Source organism: Petaurus breviceps, unplaced genomic scaffold, assembly GCF_028583685.1.
Source record: "Petaurus breviceps papuanus isolate PSGF00001 unplaced genomic scaffold, PetGlider_PUasm1.0 90977, whole genome shotgun sequence".
NCBI lineage: Eukaryota > Metazoa > Chordata > Mammalia > Diprotodontia > Petauridae > Petaurus > Petaurus breviceps.
The window spans coordinates 19,479,745-19,492,514 of NW_027187391.1; the positions used below are offsets into that span (position 1 = coordinate 19,479,745).

A 12,770-nucleotide genomic window follows, 5' to 3' on the forward strand; every position below is an offset into this window, starting at 1 on the left:
AAATTAATTATACAAAAGATGTAAACAAAATAAGAACACAATGGGCATCCTTAACAATTCAGGGAGTGAGGAAAGACCTCTTAGAGGATGATGCATGAACTAAGTATTGAATGAAGTTAGAGGGGCACAAAGGGAAGAGGTGAGGACCGCAACCTATGCTGAAGGCATAAATATGTCAGAAGAAAATTATGTATGGGAAAGAGAATGGTGTCTCCTTTGACTGCAATGTAGTGAATGTGACCAGAAAAATATTTTATCAACCAGACAGACATACATGAGCCAGATGATTATGGGCCTCTGACAGTGGAGTTTACATTTAATCCTAGAGGCTTTGGAAAGCCACTGAAGTTTTTCGAGCAGTGGAATGACATGGTTAGACCTGAACTTTTAGACTATCATATGGGAAGTTGGATCCAGGGTAGATTAGAGAAGGAAGAGAGTGGATACTGTGAGACAAGTTAGGAACAATTTAACTGTAATACAGGGAATTCGCTAATAGGACATATATTTCTTTAACAAACAGGTCAGCTATAACAGCATTAGGTCATTTGATCCTGCTGTTCCTGTGGCTGGACCTCCCCAGACTGTGACAAATTTATGGAACAGTACACATCATGTATTTTTGCATCTCCACCCTGGGACAACCTACCAGTTCTTTATAAGAGCCAGTACAGTCAAAGGCTTTGGGCCAGCTACAGCAATCAACGTTACAACCAACATCTCAGGTATTCAAATAAGTGATAAAGAAATATGATTCTTTGTCTTTTTGGTTTGTACTAGTGTGTTCTGGGGGAACAGCCATACTTTTTCTTTGAGGGGGGAAGGCAGGACAATTGGGGTTAAGTGACTTACCCAAGGTCACACAACTAACCAGTAAGTTTATCAAGTGTCTGAGACTGGATTTGAACTCAGGTCCTCCTGACTCCAGGGCCAATTCTCTATTCACTGTGCAACCTAGCTGCCCCCCCCCCTTTTTTTTTAAAGATAGCCTTTGAGAGTGCATCATGTTACATTTAAGCGTGGTTTAAAATCACTTAATATAATTTCAGATCAAATTATGACATAGTTACACTTGCCTACCTTCACATCAAATAATGACTATACTCTGTAAATTTTAAAATTCTTTTTTTTTAAAGCAATCGGGGTTAAGTAACTTGCTCAAGGTTACATGGCCAGTTATTTCTGGGTGTGGTGCTAAGTATCTGAGCCCGGATTTGATCCCCAGGTCATCCCGACACTGGAGCCGGTGCTCTAGCTGAGCCACCTGGCCGCCCCAAATTTTAAAATTCTTTTTCCTTTTATTTTCTCTCTTAAGAGAATTACAAAATTCATCACATACACCTATTTTAGACTTCACAGTACCTTGGATAAATTGATAAGTATGGCACCAACTATTCAAATGGAATAAAATTTGTCCCCAAAATTAATTTCATCACTTCTTGGAATAAGTTCATAGGGATGGAGATCTCTTGCTCTTGCAATAAATAATATATTCTTGTGTTTCTGTCTTACCTTTTCAGTGTTCTGGGATATAGTTAATTTTAAATAAGCACATTCTTTTCTCACAGGTGCATGCACATATACATACAAACATAGGGGAAATGATGAAACATAGGAAGATCTTATTAATAAACTATCCTTTGTATAAAGATCATATGATGTACCTAAAATGGATGCTACACAACATAAATTATTTTCTTCTGTATCAAAACCATTAATCAATAGTCATTGAACTATGAGTGAAAAGATACTCTCTTTTACTATCAAATACTCTCACGTACATATTTCATTTATTTTATATACAACTGTTATAAATGTAAAGTTACTGATAGGACTATTTGTTGAGTTTATTAAAATGCTTATTTTATACTATATCATATTGGAGCCATTTCCTCATAGTCATGACTTATGTATTTATACACGTTTAGATACAGATATAGACATAGATATGTATATGAATTCACATCTCACCCCTTTCACAAAACAGAATATCCCTAGATCACATTTATATTTTATATAGATTAATCAAAATCAGAGATTTCTGTTCTTTTCCCTTGAGAAAACCAGTAAAATAAAGTTTTACTATAAATTCTTTGCACCTAATACATAGGTTCCTGTGCAAGGTATAGTGGCTACAAACAGTATTTGTCATTACTCTTTGTTGAGATATTGTGAAACTTCCAAGAACAATTTGACTTAGAACTCTTGGTCAAACTGATCATTGTCTTCCATTTAAATAGCAAAGTGATGGCAGTTATATGTGAAAATGTACTTATATTTTTGCCAGTCTCATTGCTAGATATATAGATCACTATTGCCAAACATATCATTAAACTTTGTCAAAATTGACTCAAAGAAAAAGAAACCACTTTAGCATTTGCTGTATTTTTTCTCCTCTAAGACATTTATTATCTCCACTAGCATTATGCATGTTGATATTAGCAAAATGTTAAAACCAGTTCAGCATATCAGAGACTTCTGTGCATATATGAATTCATAAAAACTTAAAAGAAGATCTATTGTAGTTTCCAGTGTTTTATGAGATCTTTGTCTTATTCTCTTCTGCTCCTTCAAATTTTCTTGTTAAAATGAATTTATTTCACTGCATATAAAAATTGCTTTTGTCATTATCTCAAATATTAATCCCTCTGATCTGTTCAGATAAAAATTGTCATCAAAATTCTAGCCACTTTTCAAAATACATTTTAGCACTACTATTATAATTTTTTCATGATTATAAGACCTTTCTGTTGGTCAAAAGGTATGCCTTTAGAATGAAGGAAGGAAGCCAGTGAATTTTCAGAAGTTTTGTAGAGAATTTGCTGTCTTTAATTTTTTTTATTTCAGTTCAGCAGACATTTACTAAGTACTTAGGATTTTTCATTCCACTTAGGAAAAATATTACTGTTTCTTCCTAACATATATATTAATCATATTGATATAGCAGTTTATATTGACATATTTTATTTATGTAATATATCAGAAAGAGTTATTGAAAAGTGGAAATTATTGTCCTATGAATTATTTTGTATCATTTAGATCAGTAGTGTCAAACTCAAATATAAATAGTTGCCCACAAACCACATGAAGATCCCTATGGACTGAACCTTAATTTGGAAAAACATGTATTAATGTTATCTATGTTCTATTGCATCTCCATTTATTTTGTTATATATCTCCCAAACATTTTAGTTTAATTTTACCCTTAAGAATAGTGCAGGCCATTGTGTTTGACACCTTTGACCTCAATCATTAATCATCATTATCTAGCCATAACTAGTGGCAGTTATTGCTACAACCACACACAACATACTACCCAGCACTCACTCCTGCCCCTGTTGGGGCTCTAAGGAGCACTTTGGACCATGCTTCTTCCTCCCCATTCATCTCTTATCCACTAACTGAATTTCTGCCCCTCCTTCAACCAACTTCATTGACTTTAGATAATGAGAAAGTTCCTTATAAAATTGTTGGGCACTTCTGATTTACGTAAGATACAATGATTGGCTGAATACAAGCTTCCCCACCCCCCATTTAAAAAAAATTAACTTAGTCATGATGGTTCATGTCCCTAGGAGCAGTCATAATCTAAATGTTCAAGATGAGAAAGTTCTTTTTACATACACCTGTGATATGATGAAAGAAGACAGCACTCGAAACCCAGTGATTTAGATTCTAGTCCTGGTGTTGGAATTAACTTCTGGGGTGACCTTGAGCAAAACGTTTGACCTTTCAGGAGCTTAGACTCTGGATCTGCAAAGTGAGAAATTCCCATTATGTAATTTCTAAGGGTCCCTTCCAACATAATAACTCAATGACTTACCTTGATAATATTTCATGATTAATTATTAAATGCCTTGCTTTCTGTCTTGTTTGTATAAGCAAGTTTCCTTTCATTTTTCTTCCCCATACTTTTGCTCAACAAACCATTTCATGGATTCCATTCAATCTCTTTCATGTAAAATCAACAACAAAATGTTTATTGCCAGTGCTTCCAAATGATGGCAAATACCTAAAGATTTGTAGTAATTAGTGTTGTATGCTTTCTTCTAATGAACATTTTTGGTAATTAAACATTGCATTGATTTCCATTCCTTTGGAATTTAACTTCGTTTAGACTCAGTGACAAAATTGCGTTAACTTGATCAAAGCCTCTTTGTCTCCCGTTTCCTTTAATCAGCTCCCACCTTACCTGACTATGAAGGAATTGATGCATCCCTTAATGAAACTGCCACCACTATAACAGTGTTATTGAGACCTGCACAGGCTAAAGGTGCACCTATCAGGTAAGAGGAAGAAGAAGGGCATCAGAAGAAGCAGCCAAGAAAAGAGTTTATAGTTTAGTCCCCTGACGGCTAATAAAATAATTTGTTTCTAAGTGATATTCATTTGACATTATTGTTAGGTTTGTTTTTCTTGGCTATACAAAGTCTACAGATAGAATTGTATTTGAAAGTAAATTCTAAGGGGATTCTTAGATATTCATGACCTGAATTATCCTCCTCTCTGTTGTTTGATTTAGATTGTTGATCTTTTCTTTCTATTTTTTTTCCTCTTAGTGCCATTTCATTTTGCTTCCTCTCTTGGTATCTATGGAACATGAGGTTTGAAAGTATTTGTCAGAAAGAAGATTGGAAAATAACTCTTTTCTGATGCAGTAAATCAGCTATTATGTAGTGAATTTCAATGTATGATTGAAAAATTGGAAGCTGAGGAAATAGAAGTAGAATAATAACATTGAATACAAACTATCTGACCTTTTTTCATCCTGGAGTACCTGTTATTGGAAATTGTGTTGGAGCTATTAAATTTTATTTAGTATATCCCTGTACCAATATAAAATATCCTATTTTACCTTAACATTCAGAAACATTTTCTTTCACCTCTACCCAATGATAAAAAAACAAAACAAAAGTAGTCTTCTTAATTTCAGGAAATCATTCACATCTTCTCCCAGCCTTCTCCTTCTGATTTTGCATTGTTTATTACAACTTAGTGCTTCCTTAGCATTTGCAAAATCAATCCTTTTACTTACATAAAACTAGTATTTAAGGGCATGTGATAATTGATAATTCAAATACATATTGTCTTCCACTTGGGATTACATTTAGGTCTTGTCTAGCCTTATTAGAAAGCTTCTTGAGGTCAGTGTCAGTCTGGTTTTATCTTTGTGTGTCTCTAGTGTCTAGTTGCTTAATACTTTGTTGTCTAAATTCAAACAAAACTTTTAAAATGTTTAGTCATTATTTCTGAGGTACACACAGTGAACATAGATAACATCTTAATGTCCCTTTTAAAAACAGGAAGCTGGGGTGGCTAGATTGCACAGTGATAGAGCAACAGCCCTGCACTCAGAAGGACCCAAGTTCAAATCCAGCCTCAGACACCTCATACAAAAAAACTAGCTGTGTGACCTTGGACAAGTCACTTAACTCCAATTGCCCTACCTTCCTCCCTCCAAAAAGCAAAAAAACAAACAAAAAAAACCACAACAATAAAATAAAACAGGAAGCTATTGGTAGCTTTAAAAAAAGGAGAGGAATAATAACTGAAAGTCCATTCCATTACCTATTTTTAGTAAGTAGCATAGTTCTCTCCTAGTTCAGTGTCTTATACACTTTCTGTTTGGCACAGATCAACCAACAGGAGACCTAGCAATCAACAAAAATACATTTTAAATATCTACTCAACAAGAAGACAAAAATTATTGAAATATGAGCAGATGATAGAATATTTTACAAGATAACATTACTCTCATGAGAAAAAGGTCACCTACTAGCTTTATTCTACTTTGTCCAGGTCTAGCTAGTCACACTTAAGACAGCTGACTAATGAACTGATGAAAAGGATTTAGTGAACTTTTGTTGTTTATTAAGTATGGTTGTAAGAGATCTGGATGTAAAAACAAAAGCAAGACAATTCTAGCAGTTTACATTGATGGTAAAGCAATTTACATCCCACAGGAATTCTGAGGATGGTTTTTGGGAAATCTGCTGTCCAGTTTCAATTCTAATGCCTTCCCTCTGTTTATGATTTTCCCTTAATCCTGAATATTCTGATAATAGCCTAATATCCTCAATATAACCTGCTTTGTCTCCCCCATTCTCTTGTAAGATCCTTGGGAACAGGGGCTATATTTTTGTCCCTCTTTGAATACATAAAGAGTATCACGTTGTCGGGAATGTATTTAATAATTTTTTATGGATTTATTGATTAATTTTTATTGGTTAATTTATTTGATATACTCTATCCCAAATGAAGGACAACATTGATTTGATCCTTACCCTAGGGCTCTGGGTGGTTTCTGTCTTATGGGAGTTAAGATAATGAAGAGTTGTATCTAGACCTGTGAAGCATTGTCTGGGATGTGGGAAACTTTATTATGTGAGTCAAGTAAATTTGTCTGACTAACCAATCAGGATAGCAAGGGCCTTGGGAAGCATTGCAATCCAAACCATTTAAAGTTCTTCTTTAAATTAAATTCTTAAAGAAAAATGACCTTTTTTTCACTAAACCAAAAATGACTACTAATATTTCTATAGATTTTTATTGTGACATATTTCTTTTCATTTTAACATATAGTTAAAACTTACCCAGGTCCTCTATGGTTCTGCTCCAAATGAAATACTGAGTGAAGTACTCAACTTAGAGCCAAAATCATGCCTGTGAAGTAAATTTAAAAATTCCAGTGATGCTGTTAATCCGTCATTTTTCATAGTTATATAATTTTTTCATTTTTTTTTTCATATAAGTCCTATGAACTTAACTAGGGCTTCTTAATTTGAAAGAATACTTTTTCTAGATGATCTGTAGTCACTTTAGTTTATACCTCTTCAGATATTGGTCATGACCTTCCTTACACCATCTTTACATGTGAAGTTTTTAGCATTTTTTTACTTGGTAAGGATTTTGGAGTTTTCTGTGTACTTATAAATTGTAATGTGGAAGACTTAAACTGATTCTCATTTACAAAATTATCTGAAAGTTTTAAATGAGAGAGAATGTACTGATAGGGGTAATTGCTTTGGACTTTTGATGATCAGAATTAGGACACACCTTTGCCCTGTGCTGGTCTCTGCAATTAACTTGGCATTCAACTATAGCATAGTTCAAGATATCGCTCTTGATTCCCCTTCATCTGCTTACTTTCATCAGCTTTTAGCTGCTGAAGGTAACAAGGAAGCCTCATTGACTATATAGAAATCAATTTGTTGTATACAAAAGATGATAGATATTCTTGCTTTACCCCTGACTTAACTGAAGCTCAACAAGATGATATGTGTTATCCAAAGTTACGTATGTAGTAGTAGTTCAGCTCCTGGATAGGACTTAGAGTAAGACAGGCCCATTAAAATCATCTGGTCTAGTTTAGTTTAGATGAGGAAACTCAGAGCAAGCAAACATTCAGCATTTATTAAATGCATACTAAGTGCTAAGCCCAAGGGTAGTTAGTTGGTACAGTAGATAGAGTATGGGACCTGGAGTCAGGAAGACCTGAGTTCAAATCTAGTCGTAGACTTACTGGTTTTATGACCTTGGGCAAGTCATTTAATCCTGTTTGTCTCAGTTTCCTCATCTGTAAAATGAACTGGAGAAGCAAATGCCAAACCACTCCAGTCATCTTTTCCAAGAAAATCCCAAACGGGTTCATGAAGAGTCAGACATGACTGAAAGAGTCAAACTGACTACTAAATCCTGGGGATACAAAAAGAGGCAAAAAATAGTCCCTGCTTACTATCTAATGGGGCAGGGCAAGCAGACCAAATATTCAAACCCAAGTCTTCTACATCTGGCCAATTCCAGTACTCTTCCTGCAACATACACTGATGGATTTTCTGTTGAACTTGAATGTTTCAAATTTCAGGTATTATTTCTTAATTTAAAAAACATGGAGTGAGTAGGTAAATTGATAAGATATAAAAGTTTCAGGTCCCTGAAATTCAATAGTTCCCAGGGTAATTGATTCTGCTATAGATCCATTTTTACACCTAAGGAATAGAGAATGATAGACTCATAATTTTAGAAGGAATTCATAGTGCCTAGAAACTAAATCAATAGTCATGTTACTTCTGGACAGAACATATCACTTGACTGCTTGATGAATCAATGCATCATCCCAGTTATACCCCTGTCCAAATTCTCCTGGGTTACCTTTGCCCATTTGTGTTGTTTGCTTACAACTTAGAAAGTAAATGACCTGAGTGCAGGGGCATTTATTTATTTGTATCCCTAATATTTTACATAGTGCTTGTCACATAGTAAACACAAATATTTTTAATTAATTAATTTGATCATTCATCATATAATCCTACCTCATTTTATCAATAATAGCAGAACAGAACAACTAAGAAATTGACTTCTTCAGGAAAGAACCCCTATGCAACTGATTTCTTGTCATGGATGAATAATAATATGACAATTGAAGAGAGGACTTGCATCTACTTCCTTATCACCTGAAATTACTTGAAATTCATTAATTCATGAATCAGACTCAGACTACCTTGGATCTTCCAAATTAACTCGTTCTCATATCTTCACATATGAATTGAATGGAGGTCATTCCACTTCATATCCCCACTGTCTGTCTCCTAGACAGTTGCATTCCTTTTCCTCATTTGTACCCAGCACCAGCTTTTGATCCACATTTTGCATTTGAAATACTACATTTCCTTAAAGCCTTTCTTTCCTAATAGATTCACCCTACATCTAAAACTACCTATATTTATAATATAATATCACTGCTGAACATGTGACATTATCTTTACATGAAGTCAAATTAGAATTGATCTCTTCTTAGGGGGAGGGCCACTCTAGATTTTTCTTCTATTTCTGACACAGTTGCCTATTTTAATCCCTCAATATTTCATGCTGTTTTCAGAACAAAAAAAATATGCATCACACTGAGCATTATGGTGCCAGATAAAGTTGCACAAAGTGTTATCAATTTAATCTTTCTGTTAGCCAGAAAGAATTCCTGTCCAAACACTATAAAATACATATTGTAGTCCTGATAAGTTTCACCTTGAAGAAAATTCTTTTGGATTCATTCTAAGGCACTTAAAAAGTGTGCCTTGTAAAGAAATCCACTGCATGTTTCATCTAGACATTCAAATCTCACCTACAACTTTGAAAAATTTTTCCTTTTAATTCATCATAATTTGGAAATCCTAAATTGTCATTCAAAATGAATACTATTTTAAGTTTTAAGCATCAATCCATTGACTGCAAGATTTTTTTTAATATTCCAAAATATTAGGTGTTCTTCCTGAATTTGTTCAGATTCTGATCTAAGTAGTTTTAATTATGAATTATAATATGTGGGGGTGGTCTAGCTCTTGGCCTACGTATTAAAATTTTGAACCATTGAAATTATATTTTCAAAGGATCACAGTTTAATTCCAACTCTCCTGCCAGCAGAAATGTAGTAATCTTCCCAGAGAGATTATTACCTCATTTTGTTTTTTTAAAAATGCAGTTTTTATGTTAACAGTTCTTCTATAAACATGATAGCCTCACCTCTGTTGAGGTAAAAGAAATTTATAATGCTCTCTTTTATGGTCGCTATATTTTTTCACATTTGATTTTATATGTATTGTTAAATTGTTATTTGACTTTCAGCAAATAATTTAATCCCTTTGGGACTCAATTTCTTTACTGTAAAAGAAATAAACTGAACTAAGTGATCTCTAATGTTCCTTTTAGGGTTAATATTCTATGACTTCAAAGTATGTATCTATACCAGCATACCCTACCTAAATCATTAAGTGGTTTCATGCAAACTTGACAAGGTGAAACAACATTGCACGGGGTATTTATTTAGTTTCATACCAACAATGTTACAAATGGAAGTCAATAGTCCTAAGCAGTCAAAATTGAAAGTATAAAACCTTGAAATTGATCTTTATGGGGAACTGAGACCATATAAAGCTGACCTATATCAGTGGTGTATAGATCACCAAAGAAAATGAGATGTGAAGACTCTGCACACTGAGTCATCAGAAGCTGAAATTTACTATTGGAAATAGAGTGTTAGACTAAGGAGGTTTGTCTAAAAGATAATAAGCAAAAAAACCCAAAACCTGTTTACATATGGGAAAGGTAACGAAATGAAGGATAATTTAATTCTCAATCACCCAACCCATTTGAGATTTAGCTGGAGAAGACAATTGTCAAAGAAGTTGACATTTTTTCTCCAAAGTGAGGGAGGGGGTCAGAGGGGACTATTGCCTACAATTTAGGAAGAGAATATATTTCCTCTACCATATAATAGAAAAAAAAATCTGAACTTTTTAGTATGACAGGGAGGATGTTTAGGATAATTGCTGCATCCTGGACCCTGAGAATTTCAGGTAATAAAAGAACTAATATACTAATTTTTAAAATGACTATGAATTTGATAGTTAATGATAAAATGACTTAAAAATTAAACTGAGCTTGATTATCATATTCAATTTATAAATTAATTTAGGTAGTGTCATTTTAATTACAATGATGTAAACTAATCGGGAATTTTTTTTCCAATTAATGTTGCTTTTCTAATTCTACCTGACTGAAAATTGAGGCAATTGATATTTTTCATGCAAAACCTTTTCAATTTTATGTAGTAGAAATAATGAATTTTATTACCTATACTGACCTCTATCCTTTGTTTGCTCAAGAATTCTCTCCCTAGTCATAGGTGTAAAAAATAACTCCTTCAGATCTCCTCATTTATGCAACTACTGAATGGTTTCGATGATCGTAAATTTAAGTTGTTTGATATTTGGTAGTGTTACACTCCCTACATTACTACTTTTTTCAGTATATCACTTACAAAAATGGTCTTTGAGTTGAATTTCATCATTATTTTATCTAATTCTATTTAAGCCCTTAGTAGTTTAATATAGCACTAAGTATATACTTTAATTTAGGTATCATTTCTGTTATGTTGATTAGGCCTGAGTAATTAACATCCCTGCAATTATTTGTCTTCACTTAAATCTAGCAATCAACCAGTAAACTTTTGTTTAGTACCTACTATGTGCCAGGCAATGTACTAAGCAATAGAAATACATATAGAAGTATAAGACAGCCCCTCTCCTCAAGAAGCTTACAGTCTAATAGAGGAGCCAACATGCAAACAAATATATACAAAGCAAGCTATATGTACAATAAATAGGAATAATTAACAAAGGCAATTAACTCCAGACATTGGAGTTAAGAAAGATTGGGAAAGGCTTCATGTAGCAAGTAAGGTTGTATTTGAGTCTTAAATGAAGCAAGGGAATTCAGTAGTTGGAGAGGATGAGGGAGTTTATTCCAGGTGAAGGTGACTGCCAGAGAAAATGCTGGGGGCCAAGAGATGGGTTGTCTGATTCAAGGAACAGCTAGAAGACTAGTATCATTGGATTAAAAGGTATGTGTTGGGGAGTAAGGTGTAAGAAGATTGGGAAAGTAGGAGGGGGCTTGTTGTGAAGGACTTTGTCGAAAAAAATTGTATTTGATACTGGAGGTGATAGAGAACAGCTGTAGTTTATTGAATTGGAAGGTGACATGATCATACCTGCGCTTTAGGAACATCGCTTTAGTGCCTGAATGGAATATGGAATGGAGTGGGGAGAATGGGACTGAGACAAACAGACCTATTAACAAGCTATTGCAATAATCCAGGTGTAAGGTAATGAAGAGAGAGTGGCGGCACTGTCAGAGGAGAGACAGTGGTATATTTGAGAAATGTTGCAGAGGTGAAATTGACGGACCTTGACAATAGATTGAAAATGAGGGGAAAGAGATGGTGAGGAATCCAAGAAAACTCACAGATTTTGATCCTAAAGGCATAGGAGGATGGTGTTGCCCCCCTTCCCCCCACATAATAGGAAAGATAGGAGATATTTTATAATTATATTTTTAGAAGTACTAAGTGTGCCTTGGTAGGTTGACTCACAGATAATTTATACATTTTATAGTTCAGAATGGAGTTTCATTTTTTTGGTCTATTACTACTGGGGTTTTATTGGTACCACCCAGAAAAAAATTATGACTTTTATAGGCTTATATTATATATTACTCTTCCAAAGTTACTAATTATTTTGATTTTTTTCATTGAATATCTTGAGTTCTTTAATTCTGTCATTCTTAACATGAGGGGAGTAGGATGTGAATTTTTAAAATAAATTTCATCACAGTCTTACTATAATTGGTTTCCTTTGTCATCTAATGTATTTTATTTTATTTTATTTCAAACATCCTGAGAAGAGGCAAATAGGATTCAGCAGATTGTCAATGAGACCCATGAACCAAAGAAGTTAAGAACCCTCACTTTAAGTAGATCATTATATTTTCTGCGAGTAAAAATAATTTTATATCATTTTCCCTTATATTTAATTCCTTAATTTCTTTTTCTAGATTTATTTCTGTACTTAGGATTTTTTGATCAGTGTCAAATAGCAGTGTAAATAGACATCAAAGCTTTCCCCAATCTTATTGGGGAAACTGCTAGTATTTTCCATTTTATATAATGTTAGTTCTTTATTTCAGAAAGACACTGCCTTTATAGTGTGGAACATTTCCATGCTTTTTTTTTAGTGTTTTTTACAGAAGTTTGTGCCTCATTTTATCAGTCATTTTTAGGGATATATTGATATAATCAATCAGCAAGCATTTATTAAGTGTTTACTATGTGCCAGGCACGGTGCTAAGCCCTAAAGCTACGTATGAAAAACAAAAACAGCATCTGTATCAAGAAGCTTTCCTTCTAATGAGGGTACTCATATTTACTTTGACAGATAGAT

At 33.8% G+C, this 12,770-nt stretch overlaps 1 protein-coding gene across 3 annotated transcripts in view; it reads left to right on the forward strand.

Annotated features, from left to right (window-relative positions):
• The window catches only part of PTPRK (protein tyrosine phosphatase receptor type K), a 759,288-nt gene that overhangs the window by 594,782 nt on the left and 151,736 nt on the right, over positions 1-12,770 (forward strand). For all 3 annotated transcript variants that reach the window (XM_069077441.1, XM_069077439.1, XM_069077440.1), the window contains exons 10-11: positions 524-725; positions 4,181-4,286. In XM_069077441.1, coding sequence (XP_068933542.1) covers positions 524-725; positions 4,181-4,286 — 308 coding nt within the window. The remainder of the gene's footprint in view (positions 1-523; positions 726-4,180; positions 4,287-12,770) is intronic.